General features: G+C 49.8%; 1 protein-coding gene across 1 annotated transcript in view; it reads right to left on the reverse strand.

The window, feature by feature from the left end:
* KIFC1 (kinesin family member C1) overlaps positions 1 to 26,339 on the reverse strand; it is a 149,537-nt gene that overhangs the window by 91,986 nt on the left and 31,212 nt on the right. Inside the window, exons 4-10 of the mRNA XM_085623557.1 lie at positions 18,161 to 18,220; positions 18,028 to 18,072; positions 17,424 to 17,637; positions 1,498 to 1,675; positions 1,239 to 1,406; positions 634 to 756; positions 100 to 216 (exon numbers count right to left, since the gene is read on the reverse strand). Coding sequence (XP_085479683.1) covers positions 100 to 216; positions 634 to 756; positions 1,239 to 1,406; positions 1,498 to 1,675; positions 17,424 to 17,637; positions 18,028 to 18,072; positions 18,161 to 18,220 — 905 coding nt within the window. The remainder of the gene's footprint in view (positions 1 to 99; positions 217 to 633; positions 757 to 1,238; positions 1,407 to 1,497; positions 1,676 to 17,423; positions 17,638 to 18,027; positions 18,073 to 18,160; positions 18,221 to 26,339) is intronic.

A 26,339-nucleotide genomic window follows, 5' to 3' on the forward strand; every position in this document is an offset into this window, starting at 1 on the left:
TTCAAATGTACTTCAAACACCTACAAGTATGCCTCTTCCTGATGCCCTCTAGCACCAGATAACTAGTGCTTCTCAGGGGTTAGCCCCCACCCCACATACCTGGACTAGGAGCGAAATCTCATGAAAAACTTCATCCTGACAGGAGGCGGGCGAGAAGACTCGATCGAAAGAGAAGTCATACTTGTGGGCCTCCTTTTTCTCACGACCTGTATGAGACTTAATAGCAAAAACAAACAGGAAATCAAAGCACCTTCATTGCTCTCTGACCCACATAATCCAAACATGCCCTGAAGCCCAGCACTGCCTTTCCCCCCTCATTTCTAGTATGGGCATCAAAGGCTATGTTGCACCCTCACCAATTACCACAGAGCACGTTTCCTTCTCCTGGGCACTTAAAAGCAGCAATGATTTATACACCTTCCGAGTCCATGCCCTTCCTGGTATAATGTCCACCCCTACAGCTCACAACTTTACTGCTTCTCCACCCTGCCTCATCCTTCCAAAAGCCTATATCTCACTTCAGGATCAGACTCCAAAACCAACCAGACCTAAGTTTGTCTCACCTCCACAGCCACCCAAGCCTCCCAAAAGCCTTACAGATACCCTCCGCGTCTAGAGCCCCACCCCTCTTACCTCCTCAGTCTTGCACAGGACCACAGTGCGGTCATCTTGCTGTGGGAACTGAATGTGTTCCATTTTATAGGTGCTTTCAGACTTCAGCAGGGGACGGACTCTGCAGAATACGCGGATGTTGCCCTGTGGAGCGATGGGTGAACGTTAGTGGTCAGATGGGCATATGATCCTTTCCACTCTCGTAATAGGCAGTGCACTATTGCAAATTCAATTCCTCTATGCATCACTTGTCTTTAGCACATTAGGGAGGGCAAATTACCCACATACAGCAAGAAAACTCTAGTCAGAATATGATGGTAGGGCCTGGTCCTTGCTCTGGCAGGGACCCTACAGGACCATGTGGGTCTCCTTGCTTCACGCACTGCAAGGCCACACCCAAGGCAGAATTACACTACATAAATAAACAACATCACATACCTTCTATGCAGACAGTCACTTCAATAAAATCCCAATCTAGATTTTATAGTGCATTAAGTGAGTTTTCAGGACCAATCACACTCTACAGTCAAAAACAGCTGCAGAGTTTACATCAAGGGGGTCACACCCACACACTGAGCCTTTGCCCTCAATAAACCCTGCCTTCCCCAGTAAGAGACCACCCTTACCTTCAGCTCTTGGATGATGTTATGGAGTCGTCTGCGCTCCATCTCTAAACTGTGCAAGCGCTCCTCCTTGCTGGTCCCCTCTTCCTTCAGCAAGGCCACCTCTGCCTGCAGGCTACGGACCAGCTCACGCTTGATGGAAAGTTCATCCTCTGTGAGCTTTAAGTTTTTCTGGCAAAGGACAGAGGCAGTCAGATGAGATATTAGACACGGCTTCGAGGCGCTAAGAGAAGGCGGATAACTGGCCAGAGTGTGCACATACCTCCCTAGAGTGCAAAAGCTCTGAAAGGTTCCTCCTGTCCTCCTGGAGCTCTGAAATGGTGCACGACTGAGTAGACAGCTGACCCTCCTGAGTGCTCACCACCGTCCTCAATGCTGCTGCCTCTTGCGACACCTGCGTGAGCTTCTGCTGCGTCGTAAGCAGCTCCGCCCCTATAGAGCTGCAAGTATGCAAAACATGAGGACACGCTGGAGAGCTGAGGGACAAAACTAAAGGGCACACGCTTACCACTTATGCAAAATGTGACACCAGCATGGAAAGCAAGCTCCAGTGTCAAAATGAATGGCTCAAGAACCCAAGGAGCAGTGCTCCGCCGACAGGGAGATGTGTCCAAGTGTCTAGTATGTGCAACTTGTCAGGAGTCCAACTAGTGCCCTTATTTCCTCCTAGTCACCCCTCATGAATAAGGCCATTCAACAGCTCTTTCACTACAGCGCAGCAAGTAAAACAAGAACGGGAGATAACCACATGTAGAGATCTCAGAAGCCGATTTCCTCCTTCCCTCCTATAACGAGGGGCTGAGGGAGAATAGGACATGATCCGGTGCAGAGACAGAATTGGATGGAGAATGGAGGGAGGTCAGCACTCCAGTGGCTGGCCCGGAGAGCAACAGCCAAAAGCTGGAGCACGATGGGGTACATTAAGAAGAATGCATGGAGAGGGAGGGAGAGGGGTGGGGGGGGGTGTATGGGTGGCAGATGACATGGAAGATGGCAAGGAGGTATCTGGTAGTGAAGAAGGGAAGAAGACGGAACTCAACAAACCTTGGCAACTGCAACCCACGCGAGCAGAGGAAAGATGCTTCGGTGAGGACCAGCAAGGTCCTGGGGACTCTCCAAGCTATGGAGAGTCAGGGCACATCTGGAGCAACCAGGAAAGTCCACAGAAGGTCAAAGTTACCTTCACAGGGACCCACAGGTCGACGGACCAGGGATCGCCGAGGGACCTCGAGCTGAATCACAAAATACCAGCCCACGGAACACTCGTAGAGTGTAGGCCAGAAATCTTCAGTGGAAATACTGCTCGGGATCAGGACTACAAGTAACCCAAAGCACAGCCTCAGGGATCACCAAAAAGCATATGCTGCTGCAAATGGACACGGTGCACAGGGGTACGGGTTGCACGGTCCCCACGAGGGCTGCAGGTCTCAGGGTTGCTGAGAGCACTAGTCGACCTCGGGGACACTTGGGAACCCACCTCCTGTGTTGCAGAAATCTTCGGAGTCCTCAGGAGCTCGGGAGATGCAAACTGGTCAGATGCGTTTAAGGTGCCTGCCTTGCAGGGGAGTAACTCCCTTACTCCAAGGAAGATTCTTCAGTCATCCAGCGTAGTGTAGATAGTCGAAGTACTTGGTTTCTGTAGCAGAGTTTCATCCAGTTAAATCTAAAGTCCTGTAGTCAGGAGTTCCTACTTTATACCCAAGGAAGGGGTGGGACAAACTCTGGGGACCCACCTATGGGAGGGTCAGGACAGAGGGGTGGCTACACCCATGTCCCTTGTCCAGTTTCGCGCCTGAGCAGGAACAAATGGCTCCTGCGACCGGTTTGAGCTGGACTATGCACAGGGACACCAAATGTGCCCCCCGTGCAGACATCAAAACACTCTCAGAGTGCACCCACCCAGCTCCAATACACTAAAGCCTGTCTGGGAGGTGGTCGCTCCTCCCTGTGACAGGAAACCTTTTGTCCAGCCTTCCCCTGCCGGAGTTTCGTCCAGCAGCAGGAGGGCAGACTCATGTCTGTGGCTGGCAGTATCCATTTTGTGATGCGAAGGTCAAGAAAGCTGGTACCGGGTGTACCAGTGTTGTCATATTTCTCCCTCTAGGAGAGTGGAATCATACCTCCCACACCAGTTACTGGTGTGGAGATATGATTCCAAGGTGTTTGACGCCAAACACGATAGGTTTCCATGCAGCCGTTTTAAAGTTAGCATTTACCGCGAGGTTATAATGCACTTAAGAATACATCGTTGGCTGCATCACAAACAACCCTGGAATACATGTTCCGAAGGCTGCAGAGAGGCTCTGCTCATGCAGAAGCATCCTCTCACATAAAACCCAGCACCCTGCCTTCAGGATTGATAAGGCCTGCCATAGGGGTGACTGATAGGTTTATATGTGCAGTGATATGGAGTAGATAGGGTAACAAATAGTTTCTTACCTGTCGGTGTAGTTTTGCAGCTTGAAGATCTTTCTGGATTCACTATGCTGTGCATTATTCCGCGATCTTGTGGTTGGGTCCGGATTCGTAGTCTTTCTTTTTTTTTTTGTTTTTTTGTTTTTTTGTAGCCCAGGTGGGCGTCGACGTCCCACCATTTGGTGTACCTCTCGTGACGTCGGCGCGCTTCCTGCGGAAGTCCCACCTTGTTTTGTTCTTTTGTCTTCTCTTTTTTTTTTTTTTCTTTAACCCCAGGCGGTTTTAGTCTTGTTTATTCTCCAAGTCTCTTTTCAGTATTTTATTCTTCTCAACCTCACTTGTTATTCCACCTTGCTCTCCTGCCTCATCTTTCTGGCGGAGGTGGGTGGGTCCGCTAGTGAATCCAGAAAGATCTTCAAGCTGCAAAACTACACCGACAGGTAAGAAACTATTCGTTTTGCAGCGTGAATCTTTCTGGATTCACTATGCTGTGCATAGACTTTGTAGCGGTTTGCTATTTTTGTGGCGGCTGGGTGGAAGATGAGCGTTGGTCGTTGAATATATGTTGGAGCACCTTCTGTCCTACTTGTGCTTCCTTGTTCATCTGTATGTCCACGCAGTAGTGCTTAGTGAACGTGTGTACTGAAGCTCAGGTTGCCGCCAGGCATATGTCCTGAATGGGCGTGTTTGCCAGAAAGGCAATTGTTGCCCCCTTCTTCCTTGTGGAGTGTGCCTGTGCCCCCTCTGATAGTTCTTGTCCTGCCTGCCTGTGGCAGAATTGTATTGTTAGCGCGATCCATCGTGCGATGGTGCCCTTGGTCACTGGTCTACCCAGGAAACTGGCAGCGAATGACATGAAAAACTGTTTTGTTTTCCTATGTTCCTTAGTTCTCTCTATGTAGTGCATCACCGCCCTTCTGGCGTCGAGTGTGTGAAGTGCCCTCTCTGCGCCCGTTGTCGGGTTTTGGAACAAACTTGGTATTTGAATGGTCTGGTTCATATGGAAAGCGAACACCACCTTTGGCATGAAGTGTGGGTCCGTCCTCATGACGACTCTGTCCTTGTGGATCTGTATGTATGGCTCCTGTAGTGTTAACGCCTGTAGTTCGCTTACCCTGCGTAGCGATGTTCTTGCTACCAGGAAGGCTGTTTTCATGCTCAGCATTTGTAGTGAGGCTTTGTGTATGGGCTCAAAGGGCACCTTCAGGAGTTCAGTCAGGACTAAATTGAGGTTCCATGCCGGCGCCGGCATTCTTTTCGGTGGTGCTAATCTTTTAGCTCCCTCGAGGAATCTCTTTACTACCCGAGAGGTAAAGAAACTTCCTCCCGTCTCCCCTCGTGTGTATGCTACAATCGCCACTAGGTGGACTCTTAGTGACAACGAGCATAGATTAGATTTCAGTAGGTGTGTGAGGTATCTAAGCACCGTTGATTCCTTTGTCATTTTGTTTTGCAGTTTATTTCTGGTGCACCAAATAGTAAACCTTTTCCATTTATCTCCATAGCATTTCCGTGTCGTTGGCCTCCTAGCCTCACGCAGCACTCGCATAGTGCTTCGAGGTAGCTTAAGGTGTGCGAACTCTAGGTCCTCAGGAGCCACGCCGCTAGACTGAGGCTCTCTGGCTCTGGGTGTAGAACCTCTCCGTTCTGCATGGAGAGTAAGTCTTTGATTTTTTTAAATTTGTGTGGAGGGCCCTCTGCCATCTCCACTATCTGAGAGTACCACGTTTGTCTTGCCCACTGTGGTGCTACTAGGATCAGCGTCATGTTGCTTGTCCTGCATTTGTTGAGTACCCTGTGCATCAGTGGTATTGGTGGAAAAGCGTAGGCAAATGTTTTTGACCAGTTTATCAATAGGGCATTCCCCTGGGATTGTTTTTCTGGTTGTCTGGATGCAAAGTTTTGGCATTTTGCATTCTGGCGGGTTGCAAATAGGTCTATTGTAGGTTTCCCCCACCTTCTGAATAGTTTTTGCGTTTCCCATCCATTGAGCTCCCACTCGTGGGATACCGAAGTCTGCCTGCTGAGCCAGTCCGCTTCCACATTGTCCTTTCCTGAAAGGTGTATGGCCAGCAGGTCTATTTTCAGTGGGATTGCCCATCTCCAGATCTCCTGAGCCAGTTTGGATAGGGGGAACGATTGCGTTCCTCCCTGCTTGTTGATGTAGAACATCGTCGTAGTATTGTCTGTTTGTATCAACACTCTTTGGTTGTACAGCTGCCTTTGGAAAGCCTTCAGGGCTAGCAGTATGGTCTTCAATTCTAGGTAGTTGATGTGTTTGACCGCATCCGTTGGAGTCCACAGACCTCTCACTCTGAGCTTGTTCATGTGTGCACCCCATCCCCTCTGGGATGCGTCTGTGGTGATGGTCACAGTTGGGTTTGGAGGTGTCAAGGGTTTCCCTGTTGTGATGTTTTCCCTGTTCCACCATGTTATCTCTTCCTGCACTGCGTGCGTTACAACCACTAGATCCTCCCAACTTCCGTTTGCTTGTGACCATTGTTGTTGCAGCCATTCTTGGAATGGTCTCATGTTTAGGCGTACATTGGGGACTAGGTGTATGCACGACGCCATCATTCCCATGATCTTGCTCGCCGTTCTCACTGTCAGAGCTCGCCCCTTCTGGTAGAGACGTGTCTCCTTCAGCAGGGCTCCTGTTCTCCTGTTGCTGGGCATGACTGTGTTGTTTATGGTGTTGATCTGTGCCCCCTGGAAGATCTTCACCTGTTCTGGTTCCATTGATGATTTCCCCCAGTGAATCGAGAACCCTAGACTTGTTAGTGTATTTGTCACTATTTCTGCGTGTTCCTCGCACTTGTCGCGAGTACTTGCTTTGATGAGCCAGTCGTCCAGGTAAGGGTATGGAGTAGTTTCTTTTCTGTAACTCCAGTTCTGTAGTAGGGGTATCTCTGTTATAGTCATAATCTAGTGAATAGTCCCGCCCATGTGCGTGGACCCCGGAGCAATAAAAAATAATCTCTAAAAGGTGACAAATCATGCAGACCTGCATACACCTTTAAGAGAGAATTTAATTTAAAGACAGATAATGCAGCCCATACCCACAGGCTACACTGTCCAGTTCTTCAACTAGAATTCCACCAACATCCACAAACAGCACTGCCTGTCTAGTTTTTCTCCCCATAGGAAAAAACCCTGCCTCTACCAACAAAAGCCTCTGGAATGATAGAGAGGAAGGAGTGGACAGACAAGCCCCATAGGCTGCCATTATGTGGCTTAAAACAGGATACTGTGCCTTTAAGAAAACTTTCCAGGTTTCCAGAACTTTCCCCAGTATCCCAGAATGCCCAGCAGGTCCCATTTACTTTCAGTTCTTTTTGAAGGCGTAGCACGCCAGACCTGTAGCATTCTACATATGAATAAGTATCTCTCCACCGGGGAGGAGGGCGGGCGCTTATGACTATAACAGAGATACCCCTACTACAGAACTGGAGTTACAGAAAAGAAACTACTCCTTCTGTAGTAGGGGATCTCTGTGTATAGTCATAATCTAGTGAATAGAATGGCAAGCCCATCCCCACACAACAAAAGCGGTGGAGAACACACAAGACACTACCACTACTGTGCGAACAAATTTCGCAGCGAAGCCTGCCCAACCTGAGCATCTGCCCTGGCATCCGTGTCCAGACAGTAATGCGCAGCAAAGGTATGGACCGACTTCCAAGTGGCCGCCTTGCAGATTTCCGCAAATCGGAACACTACGCAGCAAAGCCGTCGTGGCAGCTTTGCCCCTGGTGGAATGAGCCTTAGGTTTACCCCCTAAGGTCTTATTAGCCTTTTGATAACACAATTGTATGCAGGACACAATCCACCGAGAAATGGACTGCTTAGAGGTCGCAAGACCAGTCCTGACTGAGCCATAATTAACAAACAATTGGTCAGACCTACGAATATCCTTGGTCTTATCCAGATAAAATTTCAACACCCTCCGAACATCCAGGGAATGGAGAGACCTTTCCGCTGGCGAAGAGGGATTCTGAAAGAACGTAGGTAAAGTTATGGTCTGGTTGACATGAAAATCAGAGATAACCTTAGGAAGAAATTTAGGGTGAGTACGCATCACAACCTTAGCAGCATGAAATACAGTATAAGGTTCTTGACAACATAATGCCTGAAGTTCACTCACCCTGCGGGCCGATGTAATGGCCACTAGGAACGCCGCCTTCCAGGATAGGTGCTGCAATGAAGCCTTGTGAAGGGGTTCAAAAGGCTCCTTCATCAGTCTGGACAGCACCACATTCAGGTCCCAGGAAGGCGAGGGAAGTCTGACAGGAGGAAACACTTTCTTCAAGCCTTCCAAAAAATCCTTGACCACAGGGATCTGAAAGAAGGAAGTCTGTGAAGGGCATTTCCTGTAAGCAGTCAAAGCCGCCAGATGAACCTTAATGGTATGGAAATTAAGGCCAGACTGCGCCAGATGTAAAAGGTATGGAAGGATGACACCTTCCTTACATGTTGTCGGATCAAAGTTCTTGGACTTACACCAGATACAGAACCTCTTCCACTTGTAAGCATAGGATGTCCTAGTGGAAGGTCGTTTAGATTCCTTCAGTATGTCCATACAATCGTCTGGTAGATTCAGATGGCCATATTGCACTATTTCAGGAGCCATGCCGCCAAACTCAAAGACGAGAGGTTGGGGTGCACCATCCGCCCCCCGAACTTCGTGAGAAGGTCCGGCCTGCACGGCAACCGCATGTGAGGAAGGAGAGACCGGTGAAGAAGGTCCGTGAACCACCACTGCCTGGGCCACTCCGGGGCGATCAGGATCATCCGCGCCCTGGACTGGAACAGCTTGATGAGCACCGCCGGAATCAGGGGAATGGGTGGAAAAGCGTACAGAAAGCTGTTCGACCAATCGATCCATAGCGCATTCCCCAGCGTCCCCCGCTGGTAGTACCTGGATGCGAAGTCTCGGCATTTGTTATTTTCGGCGGTGGCGAACAGATCTACGTCTGGAGTCCCCCACCTTGCGAAGACTTCTCCTAGTACTTCGTCGTTTATGACCCATTCGTGGTTTTCCTGAATCAGCCTGCTCAAGGCGTCCGCCTGAGCATTCTGCACCCCTGGCAGATGCGTGGCCGTAATAGTCAGTCCTCGGGCCAGCAGCCAGTGCCAGATCGCCTGTGCCTCCTGTGACAGAGTGCGCGATCTCGACCCCCCCTGCTTGTTGAGGTAATACATCGTGGTTGTATTGTCCGTCTGTATCAGCAGCGAGTTGGTCCGGAAGGACGGAAGGAAGGCCTTCAGTGCCAGGAAGACAGATCTGAGTTCCAGGAAATTGATGTGGTACGTCGATTCCAAAGGAGACCACTTTCCTTGAATCTGCAAGTCCCCGGAATGCGCTCCCCAGCCCTGGAGAGAAGCATCCGTCACTACACTCGTCGTGGGAATGTCCTTGTGGAAGGGAACCCCCTTGAGGAGGTTTTCCGCCGAACACCACCACTTCAGAGACTGAAGAGCATGCAGCGACAGTCGTATCTTGTCGTCCCAAGAGCCTGTCCTCTGATCCCACTGATCCTCCAAGCACTCCTGCAGTGGTCTCATGTGAAGCCGTGCGTGAGGAAGATACAGGAGGCCATCGATCCCAGTAGAGAAGACACCTTCCTCACTGTCGTCGATGGAGCAGTCCTGAGGTCCTGAGCCTTCCGAAGGAGTGATAACCATCTCTCCTCCGAAGGAGACACGCTTGCTGACCGCGTATCGATGGAGGCCCCCAGGTACTGTATGCACTGGACCGGAGTCGTGACCGATTTGGACATGTTGACGTGTAACCCAAGCTTGTGTAAGAGAGCGCACATCCATCGGAAGTGATCTTGTGCTTCCGAGAAGGATGAAGCCTTGATCAGCCAATCGTCCAGATACGGGTAGACAAACACCTTGTTCCTCCGCAGGTGTGCCGCCACCACCGCCATGCACTTCGAGAAGGTCCTGGGAGCAGACTTTAGCCCGAATGGCAGTACTGTGTATTGATAGTGATTGGCGCCGACTTGGAATCGCAGGAACTTCCTGTGCTTCCTTGCTATGGGCACATGGAAGTACGCATCCTGTAGATCTATGGCACAGAGCCAGTCTCCCCGTTGCAGCTGAGGGTAAATCTGGTGCAACGATAGCATGCGAAACTTCTCTCTGCGAATCAATTTGTTTGCCTGTCGCAAATCCAGAATGGGCCTGAACTCGTTCTTGTCCTTCTTGCGAACGAGGAAGAACCGAGAGTACAGACCTCTTCCCCTGTGAGACAGAGGTACTTCTTCTACCGCCTTTTTCTCAACAAGATGTCTGCCTCCGCCTGGAGCTCTCTCAGCTGGAATCGAGAGCTGACCGGCGGAATCGCTGGAGGCGGGCTGATAAACCGAAGACTGTATCCATTGCAAACAATATTCAGCACCCACTTGTCCGGAGTAATTTTTCTCCACTCTGCCGTAAAAAATTGAATGCTTCCCCCCCACTGGAGTGGGTAACGGTTGAGGGGGAAGTAGCCGCTCAGGGCCGAGACCCGGCCGGGCCCTTGGTAGTGGTAGTAGCCTGCTGGCCTCCTCTACCCCCCTGGCGCTTCTGGAAGGGCTTGCGGAACTGCTGCTGTTGTTGCTGCTGCTGTCCCGAACCCTGCCCACGCCCTCTGCCCGAAGACCCGAACCGCCTCTGGAACGGGCGCTTCTTCTTCTCGGCCTTCTCCAACCCAACGGCCGTCAGGGTTTCCGCCTCCGCCTTCATGCGGGCCATCTCATCGTCCGCATGTTTCCCGAACAGGGTTTCCCCCGAGAAGGGCAGGTTGGCCACTCTTTGCTGCGCCTCTGGCTTGAGGGACGTCAGGCGCAGCCACGAATGCCGCCTCTGGTGGACGCCATGACAGTAGGCGTGGGCGGCCAGCAAGGATACATCCGCCGCTGCGCCTATCACCTGATTAGAAACCAGCATGCCTTCGCGCACTGTCTCCAAGAAGTCCTCCTTCCTGTCCCGGGGCAGCAGGTCCGCATACTGCTGCAGGGACTCCCACAGGGCCCGGTCGTAACGGCCCAACAAAGCCCCTGCACTCGCCGCCTTCATGGTGGTGGCGGCGGCGGTCCCACACACCTTCCTGCCCGCAGAGTCCAGCCAGCGGCTTTCCTTGTCAGGCGGGACCGTCGACGAAGGGGCGGTCGCATGTTGTTTCCTCGCCGCCGTCACGATGACCGAATCCGGCTTCGGGTCCACTCTCAAAAAGGTAGGGTCCGACTCCGGGGCCCTATACTTTTTCATGAGCCTGGAGGGGGCGGCCTTCGTCATCGCGGGAGTGAGGAACAGCTCCAATGCGGGTTCCACCAGTCCTGGTACAAGAGGCAGTAGAGGGCGAGACAGATGTTTCTTATGAAGTGTCTCGAATATCACGGACGTCGTGGGTGTTGGAACCGTCACCGTGATACCCAACTTTGCTGCCCCTCTCAACAGCACCTCTTGGAAAGAGACCAAATCGTCCACCGGAGACACCCTAGTCCCCGGTGAGTCCGACAGCGTCGGGGAAAAGTCTCTGGTCGAGGAGCGCGTGTGCGACCTGGACCTGTGCCTCCTACGGCGTCGTCCTGAGTCAGACGATGACCGTCCACGGCTCAGTGACCTTCTCCTCCTGTGAGAGCGGGAGCGCGACCTCTTCGGCTTCGGCCTGTCCGCCGGTCTAGCCGGTCCCGGCGACCGTGAGCGTCGTGGCTTCGGGGTCCCCTGCGGCGGAGTCGGGTACCTCGGAAGGGAAACTGACCGCGGGGGAACCGGCGGCGGTCCCACTGGAGTGCGTGGCAGCGACCGAGTTGGGGGCGGCGGAGGCAGTGTCCGCGGCTGTGGAGGCGGTGGTGGCGGTGGAGGTGGTGGAGGAGGCGGCGTTGGTGGTGGTGGAGGAGGAGTCGGAGGAGGTGGGAGAGGAGGCGGTGACTGAGGCATCCGAGGAGGCGTATACACCACAGAGTACACCGATTCCGGTGACTCTCTCTTCCTCGACGGCGACCTCCGTCTCGACGGCGACCTGTGCCTCGACGGCGACCTGTGCCTCGACGGCGACCTGTGCCTAGACGGCGATCTCCTCGACCTCGAGCGTCTCGACGTCGATCTCCTCTTCGGCGGCGACGTCGACCGTCTCCTCTTCATCGCCGGGTCCGATCTCGACGCAGACTGCTGGACGGCGCCGAAGACGGCGTCGTCGCCGACGACGATGCCGATGTAGTCGACGGCGGCCTATTCAGGTCCCTCGACGTCGATCGTCGACGCCGCTTCTCCCCAGAGCCCTGGGGAGACGGCGAACAGACGGTGGTCATCCTCCTCGACGTCGACGCCCTCGACGTCGACGGGGAGTGGGAGCGCTTACTGGTCTTCCTGCCCCTGGGGAGCCCCCCAGAGGCCTCAGTATGGGCCAAATCAGCCCCTCCAGACCCACCTGGTGCCTTCAGTCTTCTCTCCTCCAGAACTTGAAGCCTGATTTTCATTCTGTCCCTCAGGGTCCTGGCTGAGAACGAGTGGCAGATGGTACAGCCTTCAGGCACGTGGGACTGGGGAAGGCAACCTATACACACCTCGTGTGGATCAGTTTTAGCCTTCTTTCTACCACATTCCGGGCACTTGTCGAACAAGCCAGGCATGTTGACAGTACCAGCTACTAAGCACTTGAAAAAGTGACAAAAATTGACAAAATCTCCTAAAAACCCTTGAAAAGGGGAGAGCTCAATGCTCCAGGGTCCTGCTAGCAGGAGCCGGAAAAAAGAACTGAAAGTAAATGGGACCTGCTGGGCATTCTGGGATACTGGGGAAAGTTCTGGAAACCTGGAAAGTTTTCTTAAAGGCACAGTATCCTGTTTTAAGCCACATAATGGCAGCCTGTGGGGCTTGTCTGTCCACTCCTTCCTCTCTATTATTCCAGAGGCTTTTGTTGGTAGAGGCAGGGTTTTTTCCTATGGGGAGAAAAACTAGACAGGCAGTGCTGTTTGTGGATGTTGGTGGAATTCTAGTTGAAGTACTGGACAGTGTAGCCTGTGGGTATGGGCTGCATTATCGGTCTTTAAATTAAATTCTCTCTTAAAGGTGTATGCAGGTCTGCATGATTTGTCACCTTTTAGAGATTATTTTTTATTGCTCTGGGGTCCACGCACATGGGCGGGACTATTCACTAGATTATGACTATAACAGAGATTCCCCTACTACAGAAACATGGATCCCTTCCCTCCGAAGGTATGCTGCTACCGCTGCCAGGCATTTTGTGAACACCCTTGGCGCGGACTTGAGGCCGAATGCCAGGGTTGTGAATTGGTAGTGATCCTCGTTGACTGTGAACCTTACCAGGTTCTTGTGTCGACCGTTCATCGGGATGTGCAGGTAGGCATCTTTGAGATCCACCGTGGACATGAAGTCTCCTCCTCGTAACTGGGGCAGCACTTCTTGCAGCGATGTCATTTTGAATCTCTGAGTTTTTATGAATCTGTTTAGGAACCGTAGATCCAGGATGGGTCTTAGTGTTTCGTCCACCTTTGGGACCAGGAAGTAGTTTGAGTACACTCCCTTGTTCCTTTCTCTGTATGGCACCGGTTCTATGGCCTTCTTTTGGAGCAGTTGCAGAGTCTCCTTTTTGAGTTGAGCAAGCACCTGCCCGGAGCGTTGCCTTCTTTTTGGTTTCTTGTTTGGAGGCCTTTTCTCTAGCTCTATACAGTACCCGTTCTGTATGACGTTCAGAATCCATTTGTCTGATGTTATTTTTTTGCCATTGTTGAAGGTAAAGTTTTAGTCTTCTGCCTACTGGTGTTGCATGCTCGTAGGCGTTTGGTTTGTGAACCCCCCCTACTGTGTTCACTATGCGCTTCACCCCCTGGGGTATCCTGAGGGTGAGCCTCTTCTTTCGATGGAAGTCACTTTGAGGAGGGTTGGTCTCCCCCTCTTCTTCTCTGTCCACGTCCGTTTCCCCTCCCGCGAAAGGACTGGCCCCGAGGTTGGTACTGCCAGTTCTGCTTCTGCTGGCCCTGCTGGCTGTGATCTTCACTCTGCTGTCCTTGCTGGAAAGTCTGGTGTGACGTTCCCGGCTGGTTTCCTCCCCTTCCGAAGGGTCTCGGAGCTGTGGTGCCTCTTCGCATCCCTCTGAATTGCAGGGCCCCCATGGACTTAGCCGTTTCATTTTCTTTCTTCAGCTGGGAGAGTTTTTCGTCCACCGTGGCACCGAACAGCGTCTCACCGTTGAATGGTGTGTTCAGTATGTTGTTCTGGACCTCCTGTTTGAAGCCAGAAATTCGGAGCCAGGCTTGCCTCCTCTCCGTGATACCAATAGCCATCAGCCTGCTAGATGTCTCTGCCCCATCCAATGCCGTCTTAATGCATGCGTTAGAAATGCTTTTACCTTACTCGACCAGATGGGAAGCTCTCTGTCTGTACTGCTCTGGGAGATGCTTAATTAGGTCTCCCATCTCGTCCCAGTGTTGGTGCTGGTGCCTGTTCAGAAGGGCATTGGAGTTGGCCATGCGCCAGTGCATGGCCGCATTTCTCTCCACCTTCCTCCCGGTGAGGTCCATTCTTCTGCTCTCCTTGTCGGGAGGCGGCCCGAGGTAGCCGGCACATTGGCCCTCTTCCTGTCCGTGGAAGCAATGATGGAGTCAGTTGTGACTTGTCCCTTGATATATGGAGTATCCTGTGAAGAGTGCTTTCAGTTCTTGGAGTGATGGATCTGCAAGTTCCGGGCTCCTTGAATGCCTCCTTCCCTTGGTTCATCACGCTTTGGAGCATGGGAAGGAACTGGCTCCTAGTCTGGATGGGGAGCAGTGTTTCCAGTAGTAAGTCTGCTTTCTGCTTCTCCTCGTCCAATTTCACCCCAAAGGCCGCTGCTGCGCTCCTGACGACCATGTTGTATGCTCCAATGTCGTCTGGCGGCGAAGGCCTAGAAGGATATGTCTCCACGGGCTCCTCGGGACTTTCGGCGTCTAGGTCTTGCCATTCCCTCTCCTGAGTCTTCGACGGCGCCGAGCCGTAGATCGACTGCTGCTCGTCTTCTTCTCCCTCATAGTAGGCTTTCTCCTCCTCCTCTTCAGGATCTCTCGACAGATCTTCGGTGTCGAAGTCCTCCTGTTCCTCGACCTAGACGACCTCGGACGGCGGCCTTACTGGGAACTTGTACTGTCTCATTTTTTCGTCAAACTCCTTCTTCCTCAGAAGGATACTCTCCATCTCCGCTTCGAGCCTTCTCTTTTTCTTCTCCATTTCGGAGGCGGGATCGGCGTCGAGCGCTGGTCTCTTCGACGGAGCTTGCGTCGACGCGGCCTTTTCCTTCGTCGTCGGGCGGCTCACCTCGAGGCCCTGCTTGAACGAACCCTGCTTTTCGGCGGGCTTCGGCACCTGGGAGTCCTTCTCGAAGGATCCGCCGGGCCTTTCGTCCTTGGATCCACTTGCGGTCGTCGAAATTTTCGGCACTGGTGTTCCTTTCGAGGACTTTGACTCTGTTTTTCGAGAGTCACTCTCAGGTTTTCGGGGCCCTTTCGGGGCTTTCGTACTCGGAAGGGTCTCCTACCTTGTCAGGCGTTTTCTTATCGGTCTCTGCGACCGTGAAGACGTCGGGTCCTTCGGCGATGTTGTCCTCATCGTCGGTGGAGAGGCCCAGCTCGTACAGCGACGGGGCCTTACCCTTGCCTTCCATGTTGAAGTTGGCTCTTCTCTGCCTTTCTCTCACTCGGAGCGTCTTCGGCGTGAAGACGGCGCAGGCGTTGCAATCCTTGCTCACGTGGTCGATCGGCAGGCAAAGGTTGCAGACTGGATGCTGATCCTTCTGCGCGTATTTGTGGTGGCAGTTACGGCAGAATTTGAATGGTGTCTTGTCCATTGCGCTCAGAGTCTCTGAGTGCGCATTTTCCAATGGGCGTCGAAGTTTCCGTGGAACTCCACCTTCTTCGTCGTCCCAGCTGTATGTTCTTCTTCTCTGTAGTCTTGAATACTTTCTCCTTCGATGAAACTCGCGTATTCATCTTTTCCTTCGTTCAACTCTGGAGCTTCTCGATGACGATCCAGATCCAACGGCGGAAAAAAGAATCTGAAGATGGCGCACCCAAGGTGGGACTTCCGCAGGAAGCGCGCCGATGTCACGAAAGGTACACCAAATGGTGGGACGTCGACGCCCACCTGGGCTACAAAAAAAACAACAACAAAAAAAAACAAAAGAAAGACTACGTATCCGGACCCAACCACAAGATCGCGGAATAATGCACAGCATAGTGAATCCGGAAAGATTCACGCTGCAAAACCTAAATTTAAGTGAGGGGTGCATGCACCACCTTACACAGGCTGTAGTAGCAGACCTGTGGTGTCATTTTGAATGGTCTCTCATTGGTGGCATAATACATGCTGCAGCCCCTGAGAGGCCTCTGGAGTACCTATGTCCTGGGTATATAGTATATCATATACTAGGGACTGATAAGGATACCCCAGCATCCAATCTGGAGTGTACCTAAAGTACCTGCACAACCAATTTAGAGGAGAAAACAGCTAGACTGGGGTCCTGGATAGCAGAATCCCAGCCAGTCTAAGTCGAAAACAGTGAAACATCTGCAAAAAGTGGGGGTAACTATAAGAAGCAGATCCTACTCTCCTACAGGTAGAGGCAGCCAGAGAAAGAAGGTGCAGTGCTTGAAGGCCTGACGGAGCTCCCAGGCCGCAGGGGCAGGCGTGTCTCAACCCGGCAGCCTTCAGGAGGGAGGTGCTGCGGTACCGTTGGCCTTGATCTCGGCGCAGGCTCCAATTCGCACCAAAGTGACCCAAGCTGCTGTTCACGGGGTGGCTAGATGGGCTGTGGGGCACTTGAAATAACCACAGAGAGGGTGTGGTGAAATCTCAGAGGCGGATATACAACTTGCATGAGTGAGCAGGTTGGGGAGCAAAGATCACGGCCGAAGACTAGAGAGATGCCACAGTTTTATCATGGTGGTAGCACCGGGAGTAATCACCATAGTTTCGGTACAGAGTCCTTGTTCTGTCAGGTACCTTCTTAAGGAACCAGTGGGAGACCATGAGATGCCACTGAGGATAAGAGCTGGGAGAAGAGAAACCTGGGCACCCGGAGCTTAGAGCCTTTTCCAGGCTAACAAGACACTATATGGGCAGAACATTTTTCAATCAAAATCTCTGAAATCGCTTCCTGACTGATGTGGTGTTTGATATTTAAGAGATGCCATTAGGAGGGAGATTTAACAGGGCTGCAAACACAACGTTTCTTTCCTTCACTGCTTTCACAACAATCTTATCAACCTCTGCCAATATTCCTTTGCTTTTTAAAAAAGAAAATAAAAAACACTTTTGCAAAGTTGGAAAATGGATCCTTCCTTATTGAACTATTGCAGTGAAAGCAGCAGTGGGCCTCCCTCTCCCCCCCAATTTTTTAAGTTTCTAAATTAGATGTACCACAAAATCTTATATTTCTGCCTATGTAAAATACACTTCCATACTAAGCAGACCACACAAGGGCTTTAAAGGAGCATTCTGGCTCCTCTGGAGAGCCATACTGTGGTTTTCAAATGTGAAGCTTAGCTGGGAAGCAGATTGCCAACAAAGTATGGGTGAATTAAAGTTCCTACAAGATTCTGCTTCAATGTTGGAAAGGGTGCCAAGATTTCGCAGTGCAACCCCGTTCAAACATACTGGAAACGAATGCGTATTATTAAGCCTTATAGGCCTGTGTGCTTGTCAGAGAAAGCCGCTGCTCTCAACCCATCATTTATTTTCAAAGCCCAAGTGTCAAAAACTGCAGCCCTTCGACCACAGCTCAATTCATACCTGCAGCGGGCAGTCAACTCCTTGTTCACTGCCTCCTGATGGTTCAGCTGGTGCTGCATCTGCTCCACATTCTGGCACAGGCGCATCTTCTCCCCCGCCACGGCTTGTAGTTTACTCTTGTAGTTTGCCACTTGGTCTCGCAAGTCATCCATTTTTCCCTTCATATCCCAGGCAGCACGCTGCTTTTTCGCTCCGCCAACAGCGGGTTGTGCATCTAAGCTCAACAAGAAAACATCAGTACAGCTAAATGGAGAGAGGGGCCAAAAGGAGTAATTGAGAGCAAGGGAACTGAGTTCAGACAGACCCAAGAGATCCAGAGATACAACACAACAGGTACAATGAGGTAGCTTCAGTCCCAGAAACTGAAGAGAATGTGAGCGAAGCCAACGCTTTAAGGGGGAACTTGGAGGGAATCCAACTTGAATGTTGGAATATCTGAGTTGGGGTTAAGAATAAGAGAGAAACCACCAGACGCAAGACAGCTGAGTCTAGAAACAAACAGCAGATAAAAGGAGAGGGGAGGAAATAAAACTCAAGCTATTGCAGGATTACATAAAAAGGAGTCCATTGTACTGCACAGGTCTTCACCTGGATGACCACTCACCCGTCTGAGGCACAGATGTATTCTGTAAAGGCTTCCGGCCAGCGGCTACCAAAGAAAAGGATATAGCGATATGATGACATGTCCACTCAAAGTAAATCCATACATTCCTGGCCATTAAATATATGTACTGTACCTGGAGCTCCTGATGCAGAGGCCTTGGAAGCTCCTCTCGCAGGAGCAAGAGACGGTCTTCCTGTAGGAGGAAGATAATGGTGTTAAGAAGAGGCACATTACTAATTTTGAAACCTCCTCCACACCTGAATTATAAAAAGACTCTAAATGTTTTGCAGAATCACATTTTCAACAAATGGATATAAAGGCTTGGCAGCAGCACCCAAGAACATTAGTTACACTTCTGCAGAAAATATGCTATAAAAGCTGAAGGTCCGATAAGTGGTGGCTGCTCAACTCAAACTATGTTTAGCTGCCATGGTTTGTAGTAAAGACCACAGAAGGAACAGGAGAAAGTTGAAAAGAGTAGCATAGGTAAGGATCTGCATAGGAGAGAAGTTTAGGATTAGGTTAAAGTATTCGGTTTAGAGTAAGACATTATATGAAAGATAACGCAAGGCAAAGGGTGTGGGTTAGGAATTTGTTTTATAAATTAGGTAAGGGATAGGGCCAAGTTAACAAAGGGTTTGTGTTGGTTTGGGGTCAGGGAAAGGCATGGGGTCATGGAAAGTTTAGGTTTTAGTGTTGTGCTAATATTAGGTTTAGAATAATGCAACGGTTTAAGAGATGTAGTAAGAAGGTGGTGCAGGACGCAAATTACAGGGGAGGAGGCATGGCAAAGTACACTCCCCCCTTTCACCACCATAAAAGGTCAGTGAAAATAATCCAGGAGAAGAGGTCAAGAATTAACAGAGGGGGATTAGATTGGGGTTAATGTTTGTCTATGCACAATGCAACAATTAAGTAAAAAGGCACCTTTTTTACCCACCACATTTTTTCCATTGACATACACGCAAGTCACAACGTAACATCTTTTGTTAAATCTACATTTTTGTATTCTAAATTTACATACTAATTACTGCCACAATACATCCCAAATGTTCACCAAATCTAGGCCTCTGAATAATCCGCATTCAAGAGCAACTCTCGCAATATAATGCGGATCAAAATGCTCTCCTACAGATGTCGTGCCAATCCAGCTTTTGAAGCTAAGAAATTCTGTCATGAAAAAATAAACCTCAGAAATCAAAGATTCATTTCTCCTGAAAAAGTGCAATGCTTAGTAGCAAAACAATGCTGCCTTTTAATCCACAAAGTCCGTTCTGCAAAGCATGAGAGGTGCGTAGGCCATAACCGCCAGCTTATAGCGACTGAATTGCTAACTAGGCGAGAAATTGCAAAAGGCTCATGACGCCGGCAATTTCAATTTAACAAGCAGAGTGTTCTCGTGGTGGTTCCTTCCTTGTTCTTGTGCAGAGAGAGAATGTTTACGTTTTCTTTTTCTGTGGGCAAGAGCATTCCGATTGTTCTCTTGCTATGCGCTATCTCCCCGACAGACTCCTCAATTCCCAGACATTACAAACTCTACTCTCGTTGGAATGGGGCATTAAGAAAAGGAAGATTCCCCTGATTTAATTTTCTCTGCACTACACACTGGCACACTATTCTGCCTGCGATTGGTGCACTGTGTGCTCAATTTGGGCGATCTGAAGTGCATGACTGAAGTAACTCACCCAGTTGAAATTAGAGGACTCTCCAAACTATTAGTTTTCTTCTAGGCCCACGCTGTAACCCAGCATACATTGGAATTAAAAACCTGCAGTAGCTTGTGAAGACGTACAATGTACTCTTGTGCAGACAACAAACACCAACCCCCCTGAGTGAACCAAAAAGCACAGGATTCACCTCTGCGTTAATGTGGCAAACAGCGAGTTCCTCAATTCCTCAACTTTTTGGGGGAAGTTTCCATTGACAGCTGCAAACCAGCACAGGTATTTGCCCTCAATTTCCCCATCGCTGCTGTGGGAATTGCTCTGCAGAGTCTGCTACGTGCAGGGCATTGGAATTATGTGGCAAGGTAGACTAAATTATGTAGCAAGAAAAGGATAATTATGAGGCATAATGTGGCATATTTTGTGATAGTATTATCTATTGTTTTGGTTATTTTTACACAAGTTAACAATGTCTGTGGAGTAGTTTCCCCTCATTAGTACCAGTCTGACGTATAAAACAGCAACAAACAGAAAGGCGACAAGCCAACCTTTACAAAGAGCCTTTCACTCTGCAGCAAAACATGTTGCTGCATATTCTTTTAGAATCTTTTCATCCGTTTGAGCTATAAACATTTTTGCTAAAATCTTCAGATTATACAGCAGATGATGGATTACGTGGCAAGTGCGGCAATCTATATTTATGCAGAAAACACTGCAGCCCAAACATCGAATCATTCCAGTGACCCTGGCTATGCGCCATCCTTCCTTTGACCCACTGTAATATTAGCAGTGAGGAGAATTCTTCTTGATTGCCGTATCTTCCCTCTGGTGTGCCTGGTTTCTCATGAGGAGCGTGCTTCTCCAACCAGTAACTTGTGAGCTACTGGTAGGTCTTCAGCTACCTAGAAATAGCTCTCCTGTGTCCAGTCCAGTCTATTAAAATAGAAGCTTTTGAATGACTGAATGAATATATGTATACCAAAATTGAAAAGCAAGCATTAGGAGACAAAAATGTGTGCATTTTCAGAATTGATAAGTTGATGTTTAAATTTACAAAACATATTTATTGCTGATATTGTAGTGTTAAATTGTGTGGAATTGGGGAGATTTATTACTAATAGTACCATCTTGGTGCCACGGACATTTAAGCTATGGCTATTATGCATTATCCATGTAATGGCCTTCCAGGCTGCCTGATGCGCAGAGGTGATGACTGCAGATAACTTTACATAGGGTTGTCACCAAAGTAATATTGTCTGATATAGTCATTGTTACAACACTAATAATATTAGTAGCTCGGTAATCATTGTATTGATCATAATTAGCTCTTATTACAGAAAAGGTGGGAGACCCCTGATTTAAAGTGTTGGCTGGTGTCAAAGTTTGGTGCAGGTCTCAGAATCACTATCTGAGCTGAGAAGAACAAGTTACTTACCTTACCTGTCTTCGGTAATACATTATCTGGTAGCTGCAGATTGCATACCTTTGGATTTCCCAGGGGTCAGGCTGGGTCCGGAAACTTTTGCTGAGCAAATCCACTTGCGCACGCTGTGGGGTGGCTCCATTCGGCTGCACGTGACGTTGGCATAGTGTCTGTAAGGATTCCGCAGTACCTATAAAAGGTGCCACAAAGGCGCACGGACGTCAGTACTTTTAGTTTTTTCCAGGCCAGAAGCGCAGAGCCACGAAGTAACTGACGTAGTCATGTGCAAATCTAGGCCCTGAAAAGGGGCATAACCATAGCCTTCCAATATTAGTCCACAAAGCGGGGAGGCATGGGTGGGGCTGTAAGGAATATGCAGCTAGATAGAGTCTCTACCAGGTAATGCGTTACTGAAGGTATAAGTAACTTGTTCATATGATGGAGACTTCTAGCTGCAGATTCCTTACCTTTGAATTAGACACTCAAGCCATACCATCCAGGCGGTGGGTTGCGAACCAATACCTCAAACTAGGAAGTCCTGCAGAACCAAACAGGCAAAATGCCTGTCCCTGCAGATCCGACTGTCCAGGCAGTAGTGTTTGGCAAATGTGTGCAAAGATGCCCACGTTGCTGCCAGACATGTCCAGGACTGGGACACCCTGAGCCAAGGCCTTAGTCGCAGCCTTTCCCCTGGTGGAATGGGTCCTTTATCCCTCAGGGGGCTGCTTCTCCATTCCACGGCATAGCAGATCTTAATGCAGAATACGACTCAGCAAGAGATTGTCTTTTCTGCACTGCCCTTCTCTTGTTAGCTCCTACAAAGAGTTGGTCGTCCACCCGGAAAGATTTTGGGCAGTCAAGGTAGAACGACAACGCTCTTTTTGGGTCCAGTCGGTGAAGACGCTCCTCCTCTTTAGAGGGATGCGGGGGAGCAAAGGAGGAGGGCAATGTGATGGATTGACCCAGATGGAATGGGGTCATGACGTTTGACAAAAAGGAAGCCCGGGTGCGAAGCGCCACTTTGTCTGGAAAACACATCAGTTAAGGAGGCGTGAAAGATAACGCCTGCAACTCACTCACCCTCCGGGCAGATGTAATCGCCAATAAAAAGGATGTTTTGATGGTCGACAGCTGGAGGGGACAGTTATGTAAAGGCTCAAAGGGAGCACACATTAGGTGAGGGCCAAATTAAGGTCCCACTGTGACATAACAAAGGCTGCGGGTAAAAACAAGTCAACCAGCCCTTTTACAAACCTATATACGATTGGAGACTTAAAGTGAGAGGGCTGGTCTGGCAGCCACAAAAAAGCAGACAGAGCAGAAAGGTAAACCTTGAGAGTTCCCAAAGTAGAGCCCTGCTGGGCAAGGGCGAGAATGAATAAAAGAACAGAGGAAAGAAGCAGAGTGAGGGTCAATAGACCCTTCTGTACAGTGCAATACAAATTTCTGCCAACGGCAGGTGTATACTGTCTTAGTGGAGGGCCGCCTGGCCGCCAAAATAATGATACATACTTCAGGAGGAAGGTCAAAAGCCATCAATTGCCACTGTTCGATCTCCACGACTGGAGGCACAGAGTTGACAGGTTCGGGTGGAGAACCCTCACCTGCTGCTGCGACAGAAGATCCTCCCAAAGGGGCAGCCTTATCGGAGGATCAATGCTCATCTTCAGAAGCTCTGGATACCAGACTCGTAATGACTTGAGCCTGGTCGCTCCCGATCTTTATCAGAACCCTGTACAGGAGTGGTATGGGCGGAAAGGCGTACAGAAGGCCTGAGCTCCACTTGCGACGAAAAGCATAGGCGAGCGATAGCCGCCTTGGAAACTCCAGCATGCTGTACTGCTGATACTGCACGTTCTCTACTGAGTCGAACAAATCTAACCAAGGGTCTCCCCACTGCTGAAAAAGACCTTGTGCCACCTCCGACTGGATACGCCAGTCATGATACACTAGGCATTGACGGCGGAGTTCTTCCGCCCTGGCGTTCAGAGAATCTGCCGGGTGTTGAACCAACAGGGTTATGCCCTGCTATTCCAGCCACGTCCAGAGACGCAGGGCCTTTCGACAAAGGGTCCACGACCCCACCCCACCCTGCTTGTGGCAGTACGACAAGGCGGTGGTGTTGTCCGTGAACACCTGCACAAGCTTCCCCTTGACAGAGGGAAGAAATGCTTTCAATGCCAATCGAACCACTCGGAGCTCCAACAAATGTATGTGGAGCCCTCACTGCCAGAAACCAGTCTCCACCTCTCCCAGATGACCGCCCCATCCCAGAAGTCACACATCGGTCACAACTGAGATATGGTTAGGGGAAGGGAGAGGGGTCTGCTGTTGACCCAATCCTAGTTCGTCAAACTACACTGCAGATCTTTTACAGTTCCTTCTGAGATCTGAACCACATCGGTGAGCTATCCCTGATGCTGTGCCCACTGGAACTTCAAGTACCACTACAACAGCTTTGGTCACATTTGCGCAAAAACTAGGCCAGCGCCCCTCCCGGGAGTTGATTCAGATCTACAGGGCCAAGTGCCGCCCAGTGGCAATGTATGGGGCCGGGGTTTGGGGTTACGTTAACTCGGAAATTATCCAAAAAACACAAAATGCTTTTTTGCGGTACCTTTTGGCCGCTCCCAATAGTTCGCCAACTTATGGTTGCCATATGGAGCTGGGGGAGGATTATATTTCTGATTTTATAGCAATCCAACCAATTCTTTTATGGCATCGACTATGGGTTACTTTAGAATGTAAACTGACTCGTCTGCTTATTTCTGACTGTCTCACTCTGGAAGGTTGGAAAAATATCCCGTGGCTGCTGTATGTTCATAAATTCCTGAGAGATGTAAACCTGGAATCTCTTATCATGCTCCCTGAGTCCTCAGCAGATATTTCACGCAAAAAGCTGAAAATCGCGTGCCTATCCCATTTACGTGAGCTTCGCTTAACATCTGAGATTTTAAAGTCTACAAATCTCCATCTTGCCGCGGTACAAGTCTCATTTGGGATTCAGCCATATTTACTATCCAGTGCTAATCATTATGAAAAATATCTTTTAACACGATTCAGGTTTAATACTTTTCACCGGTTGTTAACTTTCCCGAAGACAAAAGATTGGTCTAGTAAATGAACTCCTTGTCCATGTGATGGGCAATCAGAACAATCGCTATTGCACGTTGTCCTCTTCTGTAGTTACTATGAATTTCCACGCCAAAAGTGGATTTTACCTCTATTAAAATTCATAGGCCTACGCCAGTGTCGCCCGGCCCTCCTTGCTTTACAATGTTTGGACACTGAGTACAGCATCTTACCAACAGCCAGTTTTTTAAAAGCTTGTGTTAAATATCGTGCAAACTATGACCTTTCTTAAATTGCCAGATTGTAATTGTGATTAAGACTGAAAGAAATGTGTTACATACTAGTTGTTGGTACAATCCACGTATAAGAACCTTTTTATGATTTATATGAATTCCCATGATTTTAAAGATTTCTTTTTAACTTTTGTATACTTTTATGGACACAAAATTTGTATCCGAATAAAGTTTTAATTGAATTGATTACCACTACAGAGCCCGCATACACCACCTGGCATGCTTTACTAACACGATGCAGGAGGCCATGAGGCCCAACAGCCTCAGAGTCTGTCTCGTTGAAATTCAGGATAGAGGTTGAAACATCGGAATCATAACCTGGAGTATCCTGGACTAGCTGCCTGGGAGGATAGACCCAACACAGCAATGTGCCCAGAACAGCTCCGATGAAAGGGAGCGTCTGAGAGTGAGTCCGGTGTGACTTCGACACATTTATAGAGAACCCCAACAAATGCAGGCGGTTCGCTGTAGTCTGAAGGTGGGAGACTGACAGCCTGGGGTGAGGGCGCCTTCAACAGCCAGTTGTCGAGGTAGGGAAGACTGACACCCCTAACCTGCGTAGATGAGCTGCAACCACCGCCATCAACTTGGTGAACACCTGAGGGGCACTGGTAGGGACAAAGGGGAGCACGGTAAACTGAAAGTGCTTGCGGCCTACCTTTAACTGCAGGTAACACCTGTGGCCCAGCAGGATGAGGATGTAACAATACACATCCTGCAACCCCAACGCTACCATACAGTCTTCTTGGTCTAGGGCAGACAAGACCTGAGCTAGAGTGAACATCTTGAATTTCTCCTTCTTGAGAAAGAGATGGACAGTACGAAGATCTAAACTCGGCCGCAACCCTTTGTTGTAACTTTCTCCTGGATCAATTTTAATTGATCCTCCGTCAGCCGTTCCGGATTTGGCAAAATGGGAGGAGGAAAAGAAACTAAAGGCAAAGAAAAGCCCTCCTGAATGATCAGCAAGACCCACTTGTTCGATGTTACGGACCTCCAGTGGGAGAGATAATGGATTCCCCCGCAAACTGCAGTGGTGTGGTCTTGCAGAGTCAGACTAGGAGTGCTTGGAGGCTGCGGCTGCCGATGATTTCTGGCTTCCATTCCTAGGTCGGAATGAACCGAGTCCACGTCCCCGCACACTTTGGGAAGCCTGCGCAGAACGGTGACTAGGATAGAGCTGACGTATCTGGAAACCCCTTCCGTTGCCACGAAAGGTAGACTGGCAACAAGGAGAAGAAGAGAGGCCCAAAGCTCTGGGTGTAGCTCGAGAGTCCTTGAACCTCATAAGGGTTGAATCTGCCTTTATTCCTAAAAGGCAGGTTCCATCAAAGGGCATGTCCATTAAACTTGCCTAGACATCAACTCAGAAGCCAATTGTCATAAGATAGGCGTGGAGCCTCAAGGCCACTGTCATGGAAATCGATCTGCCCAGCGAATCAGTCGTATCTAGGCCACACCTTAAGGTGAATTTTGCTGTATCTCTCCCGTCCTTAACTGTCCAAGGACCTCGTCTGCCCTTTTGACAATCATGGCATAAGATGCCCCCTTCTCCGTAGCCACGGTTGGCGGAGAGAGCATGCCAGTATCTGTAGAAATATCCAGTCCACTGGCTTCCCCAAGTTCCTCACACCAGTCCAGCTGCTCTGCAGAGTCATCCTGGTGTTCCAGAAGGTCCATAGACACCTCCCATTCCTCTCCCAAGCCTAACACGTCCACAAAGTGTTCAGGAAACAACATAGAACCCATGGGTTCAATCGACGTCGTTCCAACTCCGTGTCGTCGAGATAAGGATAAGGATGGGGCGGTGTAGGAAACTGGCTCTATATATATATACACACTACACCAAAATGAGGTATA

The sequence above is a fragment of the Triturus cristatus genome, chromosome 1_1 (assembly GCF_964204655.1).
Source record: "Triturus cristatus chromosome 1_1, aTriCri1.1, whole genome shotgun sequence".
In the NCBI taxonomy this organism is placed as follows: Eukaryota; Metazoa; Chordata; class Amphibia; order Caudata; family Salamandridae; genus Triturus; species Triturus cristatus.